General features: G+C 38.9%; 1 protein-coding gene across 3 annotated transcripts in view; it reads right to left on the bottom strand.

The window, feature by feature from the left end:
- dennd1b (DENN/MADD domain containing 1B) overlaps positions 1-20,613 on the bottom strand; it is a 324,363-nt gene that overhangs the window by 159,471 nt on the left and 144,279 nt on the right. For all 3 annotated transcript variants that reach the window (XM_062028406.1, XM_062028407.1, XM_062028409.1), the window contains 2 exons: positions 7,154-7,223; positions 2,516-2,596 (listed from right to left, as the gene is read on the bottom strand). In XM_062028406.1, the coding sequence (XP_061884390.1) occupies positions 2,516-2,596; positions 7,154-7,223 (151 nt within the window). The remainder of the gene's footprint in view (positions 1-2,515; positions 2,597-7,153; positions 7,224-20,613) is intronic.

The raw sequence follows: 20,613 nt of genomic DNA, 5'->3' as shown, positions 1-20,613 counted from the left end.
GAGGACAAGGATTCTTCTTCTTGGCTTGCATGAAAAGAAAAAAAAACACTTTTAGGGAATAACTCGCTTCATCAATTAAATATCAAACTAGTGGCATCTCCGGAAAAAAGAAAGAAAGATGAAGCTATCACCTCTGTTCCTGGGGCTTCTTTCCCAATGACGCTCTGAGATTCACATGAAAAGATTTTTGTAGAACTGACACAAAGGAAAACTGAGCCACAAAGAATCTTAACTGGCCTAGTTAACCTCCATATGGATATATTGATTGTGTCATATTAGTCTTGTTATGCTGAAAATGCATCTTAGTAATTAGATGCGGGGACCTGGAGTGGCTTGTTTAATTGGCTGAAAAAAAGGAGCCACGGTGCCTAAGAACAAAGGCTAATAACAATGCAAGCTTGTTGATGCTATTACAGAGTGGGGGATAAGAGACACAAAAACATAGATAATTGTCTATAAAATGTTTGCTGGAGGGCATTAGATGTCAGGTTAATGCCAGCTGTTTAAGACAGAGTCTAAGAGGTAGATTGTGTCACAGTGGACACAATTTTAAGGACAAGGACTCGCTACAATAGGGGTCTTCAACGTTTTCCAGGCCAAAGCCCCCAAACTGATAAATAAATAGAGCGGGGACCCCCTATGTATGTATATGTCTTGTATATAATTGTGTTTTAAATTAAACTGATCCTAAAGGTACCTTGTTATTGTGCAATAATAAGATATTTAATGAACAAAGTATAGCGCCGCTATTAGTTAATAACTGGCAACTAGAGTGCTAATCGCTAGCTGATGCTCACACCGCTAATTGCTGCCTTGCAACTTGAACGCAAATAGCGGGCACTTGTAAATGCTAAGATTATTATAATAATACAGTATAATTAGTTACTTATGTTTTTATTTCAAATCTGCAAGGTACAGTGTGTATGGTATCCTGTAACTGCCATTTATGAACCAATGTTAATGTGTATTTAAAGACATTTATATTTGGTGAAAAATTACAGGCGAACTATAAAAAAAAAATATATATATATATATATATATATTTTTTTTTTATTTTTATTTTTTTTTTTTAAGTCTAATTAACCAACAATTACACAACCTCCCTGCAGTTTCATTTGAAGACCTCCAACTACAACATGACTAGTGCTGTTAAATTAAATATTTTTTATCAAATAAGCAAGTAACTCAAGCAAGGGTGTCCAAACTTTTTGACTGGGGCCGCATTGGGCTAAAAAAATTTGGCCAGTGGCCGAAAGCCTTATGTGTATGTGTGTGTATATATATATATATATATATATATATATATATATATATATATATATATATATATATATATATACATATACAGTACAGTACAGTACAGGCCAACAGTTTATATGAATGTACAGTACAGGTCAAAAGTTTGGACAACCTTCTCCTCATTCAATGTGTTTTCTTTATTTGCATGACTATTTACATTGTAGATTGTCACTGAAGGCAACAAAACTATGAATGAACACATGTGGAGTTATGTACTGAACAAAAAAAGGTGAAATAACTGAAAACATGTTTTATATTCTAGTTTCTTCAAAATAGCCACCCTTTGCTCTGATTACTGATTTGCACACTCTTGGCATTCACTTGATTAGCTTCAAGCACACCTCTGAAGTGAAAACCATTTCAGATGACTACCTCTTGAAACATAATATACAATTTAAAAAAAACGAAAGAAAATGTCGACGTAATCATAGTAGTATCGACTAGATACTCTACTGTACCACCGATGGCGTTTGTTTACATTTTGACGCCGGTGAGCTATGTTTAGTACTTTTCAGAGGCGGTATAGTACCGAATATGATTCATTAGTATCGCGGTACTATACTAATACCGGTATACCGTACAACACTACTCCTCACTCATTTTTGCACTGCATTGACCGGACCACTGACCCTATAACAAACAACCCACGCCACCTTTCAGATAACCATCCACAATTAAGGTAAAGGAGCATGTGCGGTCAAAATAAATTGTGTGATTAATCGGTGTTCATACATGATTAATGCGGTCATTTTTTTGTGATTACGCTCTGACAGCGCTAAAAAGGACCCATCCATTTTTAAACAGCTCAGGCTTATCTAACCAAAACCTGTTAGCTCCACTTTCCAAACAGTCCAAGGCCTTCTGCTACAATCCAGCACATCTTCTTCTCCCCATCTTTAGTCTGCCGTAGCCAACTCCATCTCCAAAGTTTGCCAATCTTTGTATTCCTGCCTGTCTGCCCTCTTTTCTACCTGTTTGTCTTCATGCCATCTTTCTCCCATGCTCTCTTTTTTTGTGTCACTTTTTCTTCACTTCTCATTTTCCTCCCGTAATGTATTTTGTCATTGTGTGTCTTTCTGCCTCTGCTTCATGAGACTTCAGACAACTGTTGTCTTTCTTCTGCAATCACCTTACAGTAATGCAGTAACCTGCCAGCTCCATGCTACATGTTTTAGGTCAGGGACAGGAGGGGATGGTGAGAGACACTTGTTCTTACCACACTCAGGTTGACTGGCGTGAAGGGCTTTGGCACCGGCAGATCGTGCAGAGAGTTCAGCAGGTCATTCAAGTCATTATCCTGTGAGAGAAATAAACAAAAGACCTAATTGAGAGATGCCACGGGTTATGTATTAAAATTCCTGGGATAGATGTCTGCACACCAGTGAATAATCCTCCAGAAAAAACAGAGACAATAGGAGGAAAAAACATATCTTATACTGAATAATTGATCAAAGATTTGGCTTGACCTGAATATTTTTTATTTGTCATACATTTTTGGACAATTCTATACTTGCTACCTTGTGGGAACATATTAGAAAATGTCCTTTGTTCTAGCAAGCTGTACCAAGCTAATTTCAAAAAGGCATGCTTTGGTGAGTTTGGTGTGGAAGGACTTGAGAACCCTAAACTCAACTATTCAACAGTGGCAGATTAAAGGTTCCCAAATTAAATAAAAAAACGTAGAGAATATTTCATACGCTAAAGGGGGAAAGGTATTGAGATACATATAGGATTAAATACTATTATAAAAATATATATAAAAAAATTAAAAAATTGTACAATAATTAGGGAACAACAAATACCAGTAAAATGATAAATCATGATAAAATTCCTGACGGTTGGTATCGTTTCAAATTGTAATTATCATAAACCGGTATTGATTACCACACATTGAAAAACTCAGTGATATTGCTCATTTCCGAGAGAAAAGGCTAGCTTGTTAATTGCTAGCTAGTTCAAATGCTAACATGGATAGGAAACACTTCAATATTTCAAAAATAAAACTTAGTCAAAAGATTTCAGTGTGTGTATAAGTACTTTTTGAGCACATCCAACAATACCGTGATAATAATAACCGTGATCATTTTGGTGACAATAACCGTGACATGAAATGTTCATATGGTTACATTACTAGTAATAACATATAGAGAATTCAAAGACGCCCTATAATGCTCATTTCAGGGGCTTTTAAAATGATAGTGGATCCAAGTGAGGCACTATAGCAAGTGTATTTAAATAAAACACAACACAAATCTCAAGGTTGTGTAGAGGGAAAATATGTAATCTTCTCCTCTTGGCCAGAATTGTCTGATTCCGCAGTCTGCTCACCTACTCTGTTGCATTTGGTCAGGGGTCAAAGGTTGGCTCCAGTGCCTGCCTATGCCCAGATTGTTTACTTATTTTTAAGTAAAAATCACTGAATGAAATGAGGCTGCGCAAGACTCGGGATGGGTATTGTTTAAATTTTAACCGATACTAGTAACAAATCGGTACTTTAAAACAGTGCAGATGCTTATCGGCACCGGTGCCATGATGAAACTGGGTTTGACCGCTCTCTGATTGCGTTGATTTATGGTGAGTGATACCGACAGTTCAACAATATTAAAACAATATTTTAAGTTGTTCCTTATACTCTTTTTATACATACAATTGTTTAAGCAAAACAAAGTCAATTGTACTCAAGAACTCATTTGGTTTTTGCTCTCAAAGTCCTGCTGTGTCCAGGGAATTACTTCTTGAATTCGTAAACAAAAAACTGATTTTTACCAAAGAAAAACATCGACATAATCTCTCTAGTAACTACTCTTGGTATTAACGCCACCAATTCATGTATCGATCCGCCCTATTACGTGCCGTGTACTGACTGTGACAATGCTAACACACCAACAGTTGTTATATTATACTCGTTCTACACTCTTAGTAATCTACTTGTTAATTTCCTGTTAATAACGGCTTACTTTCTGCTGTAATGTGGTTCCAACTACAATTCTTAAACTTTACTAAGCACTTATTTCTTGGTGTTGTGTAAAGCTAGCTTAGCGGTTAGCTTAGCTATTAGCAAGCCTGCTCTTTGCTTGCTCGCCGTGTGTAACATGTTTACCCTCACACTCGTTCTTCAGTGATAATACTATTTGATGATGATACTTGATAATGATACTTAAAATACTAAGAAATATTGTTGTTTTTTGTCGTAATGGAGATGAGTATTAGTAACCCGTGGGAGCGGCTCCACACTCTGTATAGAGAGACATAGTTAGCTGCTACCTGCTTGTCAGCCAGGGCACTAAATATTAATACAGAGTCAGCCAGTGGGGATCTGTGTTTGTGATTGGCATTAAAAGGCATTAATCGGCAATGGCAATCACATACTTTTTCACTAAAACCGTCCGATACTGATCAGTGGTAATATGATTGGCACATCCCTGTTTTTTACCGAAATGTAATTATTCCCTCCTTTTATTGTTATCCGCTTAATGAACAGGCTGGATTAACATTGATTGGAGCGCAAGAATTTCAAGTTTAAAGAAAAGTTGGTGCCTCACCAGCCATGAACCTCAGCACACATTACCGACTTAGACTTATAATTAGACTTTCTTTTATTGACATTCAAATTTGAACTTTACAGTACAGATAAGAACAACATTTTGTTGCATTAGCTCGTTGTGGTGCAGGATAAAAGAGCAATAAGGTGCAGATATAAATAAATAGATTACTGTACAGATAAATAAATTTCACTTTTGCAACCACTTAAAGTATGTGTTGAGTTGAGTTGAGTTTGAGTTTATTTCGAACATGCATGCATACAACATGTTACATCACAATTTCCAGTTTCTCTATGTTCGAAAAGGAGTAGGACGAAGCAGAGTTTATTTAATCCTACCCCCTTTTCCTTTACATAGCAGTTGCTAAAACTTTTGTTCACTTCCTGTTCTCAATTTATTCACAATATACTCCATAAGTAATAACAATAAAAATAAATAAATAATAATTAGTGAAGTAAGTTATATTTCATATGGTGATATAAATAAGAAAATTAATGGATGGATTAAATAAATTCAGAATGTTTATCATGTTTTTTTCTTCTTTGTACTTTGTAAACACTTTAAGTTTGAAGAGTTTCTTGAAGTGGATCATATTAGTATTTCTTTGCTTATTCCATTCCATAATTTAATTCCACATAATGATATACTGAAGGTCTTAAGTGTTGTACGTGCATACAAATGTTTTAAAATATATTTTTCTCTAAGATTATATTTCTCCTCTTTTGTTGAGAAGAATTGTTGTACCGGTATATTCTTGGGTAGCAGGTTATAGTAAAAAAAAAATGTAAAAAAATAAATATTTCTCCTCTTGTAGAGAAGAATTGTTGTATATTCTTGGGTAGCAGATAGTAGTGTGCTTTGTGTATAATTTTAGCTGTTTGCAAAATGTCGTGGAATTTCAGTATTTTCAATTCAATGAATAAAGGGTTTGTATGTTCTCTATATCCAACATTATGTATTATTCTAACTGATATGTTTTGTAACACTGTTAATGAATGAAGTGTACTTTTGTAGTTATTTCCCCATATTTCTGCACAGGTGTGGTTGCCAGGTGTCCCTATATTTTTGCCCGCGGTATGTTTAATAAGCAACGGTGAGGTTAAAAGAGGGCCTAAGTTTACGGCTGCAGACGCCTGTTATTCAGCAATGTTGATTCACGGGCAAGAGAGGGCTGTCAGTAATTATAGCGAGCAGCCCAGCACTCTCTAAAGAGCTTTAAGAAACTTTAAGAAACCTTCAGAGCGCTCGCTTGACCACAGAGCGGGCTCAGAAAGGATTTGCCACTCGCAGTCGAACTTAACGACTGTGAAGAGATTGTTTGTTGTTTTAAAACATTTTTCTGTTTCAGTGAACTTCTTTGGGGATATGTGTAAGTGCGCGACTGCACAAGCGAGCGGCGATATACAGTGAGAGCAGAGGTGTGTGTGTGTGTGGGGGGTTAGGGTGTGTGCATTCGAACAGCCTCCTGTCATGAGAGGCTCAATGCTCACACGCATGGTCAACAACACAGCCTGGGGAAACAGTTCATTTAGCCCTCGCCTTAAACCCTCATCGCTCTTCTGTCTTCCCTTGTCTGTCAACATCTCCCTCTCGCCTGGAACGGACAGCGGGGTAAATACAAAGCAAATCATGCACGCTAACATATCAGGCAGCCGGGATTTCCAGCAACTTCTCTTCTCCTCGCACACAAAACGGTCCTCCTCGCTGTTTATTATACGAGTCGGTTTCAATCACAGATGCTTTATTTTGAATGATTATGTAAGGCGTGTTCCTTACTGTTCTTTTGTTGCAGGCCTCTTGATCACGGCTCTCTGAGGGTTTTTGGAAGAGGTATGCCGACTACATGACAAGTCAAAGTGGTCCCACAGCTCAAGACGTCTCGGGTTTCCCCTCCCTCTTCCTCTCACCTCAGCCCTCTCCGCGCTACCATGTTGCACATCTCCCCAGTTTGTTGCATATTTCACATTTCCCCTCCCTTTGCTACTACAACACAGTGAATAGTCAGGGGGGAAAGACTTCTGCAAGCTGTACGCATCTGTGTGTGTTAAAGATCTGTTTTCCAGTAAACTTCCATTTTCAGATCAACGTTTGGTCTGTGAAATGTCAACACAACAACAGGAGCACAGCTGAGCCCAAGACGGAAAACACACAATAATGTGTGTGGAAAAAATATCTCTGTCTATGTATAGTAAAAAAAAACCAACAAATGTGCTTTCATTCGCACATTTATTTTCCGTGTATGCCCTTGTCAGTCACTACATGCACATCATCAGCTGATAGCGGGGTGGTGAATGTGCAAACAAGATGAATACCTGTTGTCTCGTTAGGTAGTCCGCAAGGGTGTTCAACAGCTTGTAGTAAATCTCAAACCATGGAAGGTAGCTGAAATTTAAAGAAGCAAAACGACACATCTTTAAGTGCTTTCACAAACAGAAATGTACCAACAGTAAGCCAGTGGTGTCCAAAGTGTGGCCCAATGTAGAAAGAAAATTACAAATAGTTGATACTAATAAGTGGTGCAGTCATATTATCATTTCGGTAACACTTTAGTATGGGGAACATATTCACCATTAATTAGTTGCTTATTAAAGAAACAAAGACTTAATTTAGAGTTATTTGGACACTAGGGGAACATATAAGGATTAGGGTTAGGTTTAGGGTTGGGGTTAGGGCTACTAATAAGCAATAAGGCTTAGGGTTAGTTAACTCTTAGTTAATGGCTTACTGGTTGTATAATAAAGCCATGCAGAATAAGGCATTAATAAGTACTTAATAATGACTAATTAAGAGCCATTATGTTACTAATTTGCATGTTAATAAGCAACTAATTAATGGTAAATATGGGTTCCCCATACTAAAGTGTTACCATTTTCTTAAAAGATCAGCATTATCCCACTTTTGAGTTAGGATTAATCATTATTAATCACAGGTTATTACTCCCTTGCATAATTTAAATTAACTTAAAAAAAAAAGACCCCAATATTTGGACACAACTGCAATGTTAGTGTCAGAATGTCATGCAGGAACATTTGTATGTTTTACTTGAATGCATGTCATTTATTTACTCAACACTTGGTAACAGTTTGATAGAATGTTTAGTCAGGGTTTATTTTGAAGTGGAAATTGCCAGTGAGACTCCTTACTTGACCTGATCACTTACTGTATAGCAACCTGCGCCACCTTTAGTGTCACCATCCACGGATAAGGTAAAGAAGCATGTACAGTCAAAATAAATTACGTGATTAATCAGTGTATATACATTCAGAATGCAATTTTTTTTGGTGCTCGTTATATTTGACAACTTAATTGAAAAGCACTGGGAGAGTGCAGACCTCCACCCCAGCCCTATCTCCCAAGAGTAAGCAATCCTTGAAAACGGTTACTCGCCCCCTTACAGCAAACGGTGATCCGAATAACCCTTGAAATCTAATCACTTGTACCTTACCTCATTTGAGACATTTCCTGAAAGTTCAAACAAAATCTTCTCATAACTTTTTGAGCTACAATGCTAACTAACAAATCGACAAACAAACCCCAGTCAAGTCATAACCCCCTGGCGGAGGTAATTACAGTGCATCCAGATAGTATTCACAACGCTTCACTTTTTCACAAATTTTATTATGTTACAGCTTTATTCCAAAATGGAATAGATTCTGTTTTTGTCCTCAAAATTCTACAGTAAATACCCCATAATGACAACGTTTTTTTGTTTTTTTAAATGTATTAAAAATAAAATATTCAAAAATTACATGCACTTAAGTAGTCACAGCCTTTGCTCAATACTTTGTTGATGCACCTTTGAAAGCAATTACAACCTCAAGTCTTTTTGAATAGAGGGAAAGATGAATGCAGCAATGTACAGGGACATCCTGGATGAAAACTAACGCTACCCGTCCAATCTGATGGAGCTTAAGAGGTTCTCCAAAAAGGAATGGGCGAAACTGCCCAAAAATAGGTGTGCCAATGCTTGTGGCATTGTATTCAAACAGACCTGAGGGTGTAATTGCTGCCAATGGGGTATTGAGTGTAGAATTCTGAGGACAAAAATTAACTAATTCCATTTTGGAATAAGGCTGTAACATAACAAAATATGTCAAAAGTGAACGCTGTGAATACTTTCCAGATGCACGGTAATTGAAGGAAAAATGTAATTTGCATGTCCGTGAATGTTTGTTTTCTTCGTTAGTAACTTTTAAACAGACTGGAAGAGAGTTCACTCTTTGCATCGGTGTCAGGACTTTGTTGTGTTAGTTTTATAAGGGGATTTAATAAACGCAGTGCACCCTCTTGTCAGTCATTTACTCCCTTCGTCTCTGTGGGTGGAGGTGGGGCCGCTAGCATACACAAAGATAAATGTAACCTTGTAACATAAATGTATGGTAACATAGTAGAAATGATCCAGATCACTTGTTATCTAATCACCTGTCGCCTTTATTAGCAGCAGCCGGAACGAGACAGGGGGTTGGAGTTGGAGCGAGGGCGAGAGACACGAACTGAGACACGCTGGACTGAAAAGTCCAAAAATATATTGCTGGAAAGCAATCCCTGCACGATAATAAAAGACTGTTACCGCAGACTGCCGGGCTCACAAGAAGAATCTTTGTGTCAGGAGAACCCACAGGAGGGCAACCTCCACAATTTGATTATAATTTGTTGAGCTTTGTTGCTAATCAACTAACTAACTAACTAACTAACTGACAAACCACAGCGAATACATAACCTCCTGGTGGAGCTAATAGTAATAATAATAAGGGCTGTAAAGTTGTGGCGTTAAAGCATGCAATTAATCACAAAAATGATCGCATTAATCAAGTATAAACACAGCTTAATCACGCAATTAATTTTGACCAAGCCTGTTCCTTTACTTTATCCGTGGATAGTTACACTATCAACCCATCAATCAATCAATCAAATTGTATTTATATAGCCCTTAATCTCGAGTGCTTCAAAGGACTTCACAAACTTACAATGACATCCATTGATCTAAACCTACATCATGGCAAGGAGAAACTCACAAAACTCTGATAAGGAAAAAGAAGAAACCTTGAGAAAGGATCGCAGATGTAGGGACACGCCCTTTCAAGGTGACCAGCTGCAATGGATGTCAGTGGGTATTATTAAATTGTTCATTTCCATCCATCCATCCATTTTCTACCGCTTATCCCTTTTGGGGTTGTTAAATTAATTAGCTATTAAATGATTAGATCTTGTGGGAGTCCAGTCTATCGGGAAACCAGCAGACAGTCATGGGGGGGGGGGGGGGTGTATCTTCTTCTAGGTTCATCCTACTAAAGGTGGCACAGGTTGCTATAAGGTCAGTGATCAGGTCAATGCATATGCCAGAGCAAAGATGACAAGGAGTCTCCAACTGGTGTGTTTGATTGACAATTTCACATCATTGTTCAAAATGTGCATTTCAGACTAAATTGTTACCAAGTTTTAAAGTAAAACATTTAAAAAGTGTTTGCGTATGACATTCTAACAATACAATTGTATTTGTGTCAGATTATTGGGGTCTTTTTAGGTTAATTGAAATAATGCAGGTAAGTAATTAACTATGACTAATTGTGATTAATCAAAATTCAAAAGTGTGATGAATCTGATCAAAAAATTTATTATTTGACAGCTTTACGTCTGCATTTTTTTAGTAGGCGGTGGAAAAAATGTGGACATCCCTGATTCAAACTCTCAATTACATTCACTGCATTATTATCCTGCACAAACTGAGTGATGATACAATGAATGGTTAGAGTGTCCGCCCTGAGGTCGTAAGCAACGTTCCGTCTAAGGTGCGCGCCTGCGCAATTGCGCACTGCTCACGCGTCCTCTGCGCACAGCAAATTAATGCCGCGCAGAAAATCAAAAATCCCATCTGAACTTTAAACAAAATAAACACATTACAATTCATTCTGTATGATTTTGCAATGCAACTCTGTGAGTGACAGGTGACAACAAGAGTGGCCCCAATGAATAAAACAATCTTTGTCAACACAGTTCAATTATCGTCTGTCAAGACACTTTACGGACAGGAATTCCATCAATCACTTTATTGAGCAAAACTGTTTGTAACCACACCAAAAACATGAATAAAAAAAAATGTTATCTATAAAAACTGGTAATTTTCTGCCATACAAACCAGGCTTAAACCAACGTTGTCATCCGTCGTTTCAACAGAAGCCGCTCGCTCTCTCACCTGCACCAACACACGCACTCATGGCACTTAGCCAGAGTTGCGTTTATGGCCACACAAAAAGTCGGACAACCCCAACGCCACACTATGTATAAATGCCAGGTTGTAACACTCTGACTCCTCAATCAGATGTGTGCTTATTTTACTGCCATTTATTAAGAATGTTAATCTAAGGATATTATTCATGAAATATTGTCACTAGATTTCATAAATGCTAATAAAAAGATGTATTTTACAGACAGAAAATTGAGAATCGCGTTGAATCGGAAAAAATTATTTTGAATCGAATTGTGACCCCGAGAATCGATATTGAATCGAACCGTGGGACACCCAAAGATTCGCAGCCCTAGTAATCATAGTAGTATCGACTAGATACGATCCTGTACTTGGTATTTTTACAGTGGATGTTAGGTGTCCATCCACCAATGGCGTTTGTTTACATTGTCACGCCAGTGAGCTACTGTGTGTAGTGAAGCATGCTTAGCTATTCCTCGTCCTGCAGGGATGATACTTCTAAGAAACGTACTTTATTTGTCACCATGGAGGTGAGGATTAGTGAGCCGCTAGCTAGCTAGCCATGTCTTAAAGCAGTGGTCCCCAACCTTTTTGTAACTGCTGACCGGTCAACGCTAGAAAATTTGTCCCACGGACCAGGGGGGGGGCTTTTTTTTTTTTTTTGTCATAAAAAAATACAACCATGTGTGCTTACGGACTATATCCCTGCAGACTGTATTGATCTATATTGATATATAATGTGGGAACCAGAAATATTAATAACAGAAAGAAACAACCCTTTTGTGCGAATGAGTGTATATGGGGGAGGGAGGTTTTTTGGGTTGGTGCACGAATTGGAAGTGTATCTTGTGTTTTTTATGTTGATTTAATAAAAAATTCAAAAAATTAAAACAATTTTTTTATTTCTTGTGCAGCCCGGTACCAATCGATCCACGGACCGGTACCGGGCCACAGCCCGGTGGTTGGGGACCACTGTCTTAAAGCACCTCTTCCTGAGAGCGTTTCAGTGTTATAGCTTCACCTTTATCTTTAGTTTTCAGGCCAAAATGCGTCCGTTCTCCCTTTTCTGTCTACAAACTGTTTCTGCTTGTAAGTACTGGCGATTGTGATTGTGCGCTGGCGAACATGCTTGTGTGCTCGTAAACCAGAGATGTCACGACGTGATGACGACGGAGGGGTGGGTGGTTGGTGGACCGGTACTTTTTAGAGGCGTATAGTACAGAATATGATTCATTAGTATCGCGGTACTATACCTATACCGGTTAACCGTACAACCCTAGTGCCCAGAGTAGTCTCCCCACCCTGCAACACAGTGTGGCGTTTAGGCAAGAGTAACAGTGAGTGCCTGCAGCTGAGGTGAGCATTCAACAAATTTAGTTTTCATCGTATTTTTATTGATATTTCATTTTAAAAACCGCAGACATGATATATTGACGCAAAAAGGAATGTTTAAAAAACGCCAATTTCTGTGTTTTCGGACATTTCACATGCTTGGACGATCCAATGACCAAATATAGACCAAAAACAAATGTGAAGTGCAGAGAATGCTGATTCTGATTCTCACAATGTTACAGAAACTACCCCAAAAAATGTATTACCACATTAAAAAACTTGGCACAGATATGGTAAATATTCTGGCAATAAAATTAAGAGCCAGGAAAAATAACTGAAATATGCACATTAAAAAAAGAATACCGTATTTTTCGGATTATAAATCGCAGTTTTTTTCATAGTTTGGCCGTGGGTGCGACGTATACTCCGGAGCGACTTATGTGTGAAATGATTAACACATTACCGTAAAATATCAAATAATATTATTTCTCTCATTCATGGAAGAGACGAAGCAAATGTCAGCAATCGTCACACACACGTCAGCAATCGTCACAAACACGTCAACCAATAAGAATTCAGCGGGGGATGGTCATCACAGAAGTGCATTGTGGGTCATGGGATGCTAACTGCTATATGCTACTGCCGTAGCTATTAAAATGGACCATTTCAACATTGGCGGTAACTTATAAAGACTGAGAAGAGCTGAACAAAAATGGCACCGGAAAGGAAATCATATACTGCAGATTACAAGCTGGACGTAGTGAAATATGCAGCAGAAAACGGCGATCGAGCAGCAGAAAGAAAGGACGCTAGCGGCGCATACCAGGAGCGACAACGAGGAAGAAGATTTCATCTGATAGGGAGTGACAGATTGTTTGGTAAACGTGTAGCATGTTCTATATCAGGGGTGTCCAAAGTGCGGCCCGCAGGTAATTTTTTAACGGCCCCACGGCACATTCTAAAAATATGATGAAAAATAAATAAAAAACATAAAAAGTGGTATAAAAGAGCAAACGGGTGAAATGCAACAAGAAAATGTTGCATTATTTACTCTAATAACACAAAGCTGCCATGCAGGCTGTTTCTTTCTTTAAAAAAGAATAATGAATAAAAATCAATGTCATTATGAATTATTGACCTATTGAAGGCTCCATTTACTTCACATTAAATATTCCACTTTGAGATATTTTGGGGGGAAAATGTTGCATATTTTTTGGTTGCCATTTAAAAAACAAAGTTTTTTAAAGAAGGGCCTAAAGCGAACAAACAAACAAAATAAACAACAATAAAACGTATAATTGACGGATAGATCTGAAGTTGATCTTGAGACTATTGTGGTAAAAGTTTTTTAAAAAATTGGATCTATCTTTTTAAACTTTACTGAGCAGTACCCTTTTGGATCCCCAATAATTTTAGTGGGACTTTTTTTTTTTTAAGTGTCATTGCTCAAAAAAATAATGAATTAAAATCAATGTTGTTATGAGCTATTGACCTTTTTAAGACTCCAATTATTATATAATCTCAAATATTCCACTTTAAAATTTTACTGGGGGAAAATATTGCATATTTTGTGTTTTTTTCCATAAAAAAACACGGTTTTCCTTGACAAAAATGGCATACAACTTAAATCTTTAAAAGCGTTATACTGACAGATAGACCTAATGTTGATCTAGAGATTTAAACCTTGAATAATAATAATAATAATAATAATACTAAATAATGATACATTTGTAATATTTTTTTTTACCAAAACCTTTTGGGGTCCCCGGGATCAAGTCTGAGTGGAGGCCTAAATGTATCTATTTTATACATATATTGTATTGGTTTTTAAAATAAAAAATATCAAAATGGCCCCCGCTTGCTTTGATTTTTCAGTGTGCGGCCCTCAGTGGAAAAAGTTTGGACACCCCTGTTCTATATGTTATAGTTATTTGAATGACTTACCATAATATGTTACGTTAACATACCAGGCACGTTCTCAGTTGGTTATTTATGCGTCATATAACGTACACTTATTCAGCCTGTTGTTCACTATTCTTTATTTATTTTAAATTGCCTTTCAAATGTCTATTCTTGGTGTTGGATTTTATCAAATACATTTCCCCCCAAAATGCGACTTGTACTCGAGTGCGACGTATATATGTTTTTTTCCTTCTTTATTATGCATTTTCGGCCGGTGCGACGTATACTCCGGAGCGACTTATAATCCGAAAAATACGGTACTAACAAACAAAAAAAAGTAATGTATGCCCGGAAAACATTCTTGTACTTTAAATAAAACTGCATGGTGGAAAATGTAACTAAGAGAGTTTGGAAAAAGGTTGGCTGAACCTTTAACCATTGACCATTAGGTGGAAACAAACAACAACACTATCGTGTCTTATGAATTCCTCTCACGCTGCTCTTTCATCCAAAAAGAGAGAATAGAATGAAAAAACACAATGAATGTTTAAATCTAAAATACCAATAATGAACCACAAGGCTACCAAACGGGATGCTTTGGTTTGCGAGCATGCTGTTCCCAGATGCACAAGCCTAACACAGATGCAGCCCAGGATGCCCTCTCTCTCTCTCTTTTCATAGCCGTGTTAGTATGTAATTCATGGAGGAAAAAAATGAACAAGCATAATAATAATTCATACAGCAGCGTTTGTGTTAGCAAAGCTTATCACTAAGTACAGGCGGCATAAGCTAAACGCATGTGCAGCATGGCTCTCTTTACAAGGCTGACATATTCTTGGCCAAGTTGCTTTCTTGGTGGAAGAAGGCCAAGCGTTTCTTTTGGCTGTGAGAGCTCCGCTGATTTAATGTTATGCAGCCAAATTGTTAAAAACATGGCTTCCCGTCAAGATACTGAATTTATATGCACTTGTGCATTTTAACATGGAACACCGCTCGAATAAAGAGTCCAGATAAGCACTTCTTAGAATTCAATCAACAAGAGTCGGGGGTTTCAAAATCTATTTTGACAATAACGGGCGACTCAAGGAGTGTTTGAAGTTGATTAATATCCGCAAAATTGTTACAGTATTAAAAGCATGTGAGTGTGTGAGTCCAAGTGCTGCTGTGGCAGTTGGTTGGAGATTGAAGGGTTTCCAGGCCATGGGTCACTGGCTGCTCTGTAGACTGGAATTAACAGACAACAAGAAAACAATAAAGTGAACCGAATGCAAATTTTCATATCGCTAAATCCGCAAGGGGCCAATGACAAGCCGGGGGTTCCTGGGGAAGTGCAGCCAAGCGCACCAATCAGAGGGGCTGACTGACCATTAGTCTGAAACAATCAGCCTCTTTACGTGCCTTTATTTTGACATCTGCATGAAGATTGACTGCAATCGGGTCACACTTGCAGCGGAGACCGAATCAAACACGCTTAGGTTGATTCACATGCTGACTGGCTATCAACACGAAGACCTATTTCTGCCACGTCAAACAACACGCAGCACAAATACGAGGTCAGTTTACGTTAAAGAGATACGCAACAAAACGTCGTTCTGATAAAGGGACTAAGGAGGGGAACAAAGTCTTTTGCATTATCTGCCCATTAATTCGTCATTTTTCACAACTGCAGAGGATGTCAAAAGAACTCTCAGTCATTATGCTGCGTTGTTTGAGGAAATCACGCCACTTCTGGTGAAAAGAAGCCTGCCACACTATACTTCTCACAGCCTTTATAAAAGAGGAAATAGTATTGCTTTATTACAAAACCAAGTCAATTAACAAAGGTACTGATTCAGTTTTTGTCCTGGTTATCTTCCGCCTCGCTTGTCTTGTTATTGCTAAGTTTAAGTTAGGAGCGCTCAGAGAGATACTCCTACTCGTCACAGTTCATTGCTCAGATGTGTTTGTGAAAGGCAAATCCTCTGATAGGGGCAGAAGCATCCATCACGGGAGTGCTCAGTGCACAGGGGCCCCCACAATCTCCCCTTGTCTTCTGCACTCCAAGAAGCAACCGGTTCATCGGCGCCCATCAATATGCGGCGGAGGAGACGTTAAAACTAGTGCTGTCAAATGATTCATTTATATTTAAATCAGATTAATCATGCTTTTGAATTTGGATTCATCATGATTAATCACAGGTTATTACTCGCTTGCACAACTGAAAATAACTATTATTGTCAGAATGTCATACAGGATCATTTGTAATGTGTTATTTGAATACATGTCATTTAAGTCAAGTTAAAGTAGCAATTAGAGATGTCCGATAATGGCTTTTTTGCCGATATTCCAATATTGTCCAACTCTTGATTACCGATACAGATATCAACCGATACCGATATATACAGTCGTTGAATTAACACATTATTGTGCCTAATTTTGTTGTGATGAGAGAGCAGAGCATGAGGAGATTGAGGTGGGCGTGTATATTGTAGCGTCCCGGAAGAGTTAGTGCTGCAAGGGGTTCTGGGTATTTGTTCTGTTGTGTTTATGTTGTGTAACGGTGCGGATGTTCTCCCGACATGTGTTTGTCATTCTTGTTTGGTGTGGGTTCACAGTGTTGCGCATATTTGTAACAGCGTTAAAGTTGTTTATACGGACACCCTCAGTGTGACCTGTATGGCTGTTGACCAAGTATGCCTTGCATTCACTTGTGTGTGTGAAAAGCCGTAGGTATTATGTGAAAGGCAGCGCCTTTAAGGTTTATTGGCGCTCTGTACTTCCCCCTACGTCCGTGTACATAGCGGTGTTTTAAAAAGTAATACATTTTACTTTTTGAGACCGATACAGATAATTTTGAAACTGATACCGACAATTTCCGATATTACATTTTAAAGCATTTATCGGCCGATAATATCGGCAGTCCGATATTATCGGACATCTCTAGTAGCAATGATAGTCACACACATACTAGGTGTGGTGAAATTATCCTCTGCATTTGACCCATCTCCCTCACCCCCTGGGAGGTGAGGGAAGCAGTGAGCAGCAGCGGTGGCTGCGCCCGGGAATCATTTTTGGTGATTTAACCCCCAAATTCCAACCCTTGATGTTGATTCGTTTGCTCAAAAATTGCTAGCAGTTTTATCTTAAGTCCCATTAGAGTGTATTTTCAAGGGAGATTTGCCAGTGAGACATCTTTGCACTGGCGTATGCAGTGACCTGATCACTGACCGTATCACAACCCTCAGCATTTCAGGTAACCACCCGCAGCTTAGGAGCATGTACGGTCACAAAGGGACAAGCGGTAGAAAATGCATGGATGGATGTACATGTGCTCATTCTTTTGTGATTAATCACATGAGTTATAGTAGGAAGATGATTCGTTGCTGTTTACCTGACACATGAAACGTGACAAATTGGGGTGGTGTACTATCCACTTTAGCTGCTAGATGGCAGCAAGACCGCCTTAATACACAGCCTTACCTGGGCTGAAGTTCAAGGGCCCCACCCAATTAGGGCCCCCGGATTTCGACGGCGGAATGCAATGATTGATGTTCATGGCTGTCAATCACAAACAGCTCAGCTTTGTCTTTGTTGTGCACCCTCCCTCTCTAGGCTGCGTTGTTTTTTCCAACTGCTCCAAGCGGGGCTCAAACCCACATTACCTGTGCGAGAGACCATTGTACTACCATTGAGCTAAAACATTCGCCCGTCGCGGAGGAGATATGTACGCATTAACATTTTCCTTTTTTTTTTTAACGAGTGATATTTTTGTATTGTTGCTGTTCTTATGAGTGAAATCATAATTGTTTTTTCAAACTGTGTTTTCAGGCAGGAGGGGGGTTGTCAAGGTTTTGGGGGGACAAAATACCCTCTGCCCCATGTCCCCCCTTCCTTAGGTTAAGTCGGCCCTGGATGGCAGTAGAGTGTTAAATATCTTAAAATTTGTTTTTTGGCAATTCTAACTTTGTAAGTTGGTATGTACAGTGGCACTTTTCTTAATTTTCAGCAGACTGCATTGCATAATGATGAACACCCACCCACCCCCTCACCCCTACCATCCAGGAATGGGGCCATATAAATCCCTTCCCTACTGTAACTTGTTATTTTTGACAGCTCTAGTAAAAGAGGTCATATTATGATATTTTGTCTACATTTAAAACCTTTCTTTGTGGTCTACATAACATGTAATGGTGGTTATTTGGTCAAAATTTTGCATAGATTTTGTTTTACATACAATCTTCAAGCCGCCTTGTGACTGTCTCTTCAGAACCCCGGTCTTATTTGCGTGCCAAAGCCCTCCTCCAGACCAAGCCCCCTGCGTCTGCGCCTCCACTCCGTCAGCCATGTTTTAGTTTGTATTGCTTCCATACAGCTTAGAGTTTGAACTGAAAGCTACTTTTTATTAGAAATGGCAACAGCGGAGAATTTTAGGATGCATGTGCATGCACGAGCCAGTCTGCCCCACAACAAGAGGATAGAGAAAAAGAAGGAACTTAATGCTACAACTTTGGACTACAATGAATAAAAGTAACAAACTCACGCAAAGCTGTTCGGGTGAACCGCTACCATATGTAGCTGACGTAAATAAGGCAAAATACGTCACTGCCGTTTCAAATTCCAAACGGCTCGGTTGGAGAAAGTTTGGAAGGAGGCAAGGTTTCTTTTCTAACTATCTCTACCATGCCTCCATGGTTGGATTTCAAATTTTGGGGACTTGTGGGGATCCCAAATAGACAAAAACAGGTACCAACATTTAAAGGCCTCCTGAAATGAAATGTATTTCTTTAAAAGGGGATAGCAGATCCATTCTATTTGTCATACTTGATCATTTCGCGATATTGCCATATTTTTGCTGAAAGGATTTATTAGAGAACATCGACGATAAAGTTCGCAACTTTTGGTCGCTGATAAAAAAAAGCCTTGCTTGTAGCGGAAGTAGCGTGACGTCACAGGTTGAAGGGCTCCTCACATTTCCCCATTGTTTACAATGCAGCGAGAGCGATTCGGACCGAGAAAGCGACGATTACCCCATTAATTTGAGCCAGGATGAAAGATTTGTGGATGAGGAACGTGAGCGTGAAGGACTAGAGTGCAGTGCAGGACGTATCTTTTTTCGCTCTGACCGTAACTTAGGTACAAGGGTTCATTGGATTCCACACTTTCTCCTTTTTCTATTGTGGATCACGGATTTGTATTTTAAACCACCTCGGATACTATATCCTCTTGAAAATGAGAGTCGAGAACGCGAAATGGACATTCACAGTAACTTTTATCTCCACGACAATACATCGGCGAAGCTCTTTAGCTACGGAGCTAACGTGATAGCATCTGGCTTAAATGCAGATAGAAACAAAAGAAATAAACCCCTGACTGGAAGGATAGACAGAAAATCAACAATACTATTAAACCATGGACATGTAACTACACGGTTAATGCTTTCCAGGCTGGCGAAGCTTAACAATGCTGTTGCTAACGACGCCATTGAAGCTAACTTAGCAACGGGACCTCACAGAGCTATGCTAAAAACATTAGCTATCCACCTACGCCAGCCCTCATCTGCTCATCAACACCCGTGCTCACCTGCGTTCCAGCGATTGACGGAGCGACGAAGAACTTCACCCGATCATAGATGCGGTCGGCGGCCAGGAGACGGAGGAAGTCAAGGTGAGGTCGGCGGCTAGCGCGTCTGCTATCCATCTCAAAGTCCTCCTGGTTGTGTTGCTGTAGTCCGCCGCTAATACACCGATCCCACCTACAACTTTCTTCTTTGCACTCTCCATTGTTCATTAAACAAATTGCAAAAGATTCACCAACACAGAATACAGTGGAATTTTGAGATGAAAATAGAGCTTTTTGTATTGTATTCAATGGGGTCCAAATACTTCCGTTACAACGATTGACGTCACGCGCATACGTCATCATACATAGATGTTTTCAACCGGAAGTTTCACGGGAAATTTAAAATTGCACTTTATAAGTTAACCCGGCCGTATTGGCATGTGTTGCAATGTTAAGATTTCATCATTGATATATAAACTATCAGACTGCGTGGTCGGTAGTAGTGGGTTTCAATAGGCCTTTAAGAAAAGTTGGTTTTGCATAATAGGACCCCTTTAAGACATATTTCTAAGTGAAATAGCCTTTGAAGAGAACTCCCTGTTAGGCAAGATATATTTCCTGTTCTGATGTGAGCCTCTTATTAATCCCACACAATCTTTTTTAGTAGGATGTGAGGTGTTGACTTTTATGCCTGTTTCTCAGACCAGTCTTAAATCTCCTCGAGTACACAAACACCTAAAGTTGTGTGCTATCCAACGCTTTAGGAGATCTCAGTGGAAAATTTCACTACACCTT

The sequence above is a fragment of the Entelurus aequoreus genome, linkage group LG19, assembly GCF_033978785.1.
Source record: "Entelurus aequoreus isolate RoL-2023_Sb linkage group LG19, RoL_Eaeq_v1.1, whole genome shotgun sequence".
Taxonomy (NCBI): Eukaryota; Metazoa; Chordata; class Actinopteri; order Syngnathiformes; family Syngnathidae; genus Entelurus; species Entelurus aequoreus.
The sequence above is the reverse complement of the archived record's forward strand: the minus strand, read 5'-3'. Positions and strand labels throughout refer to the sequence as shown.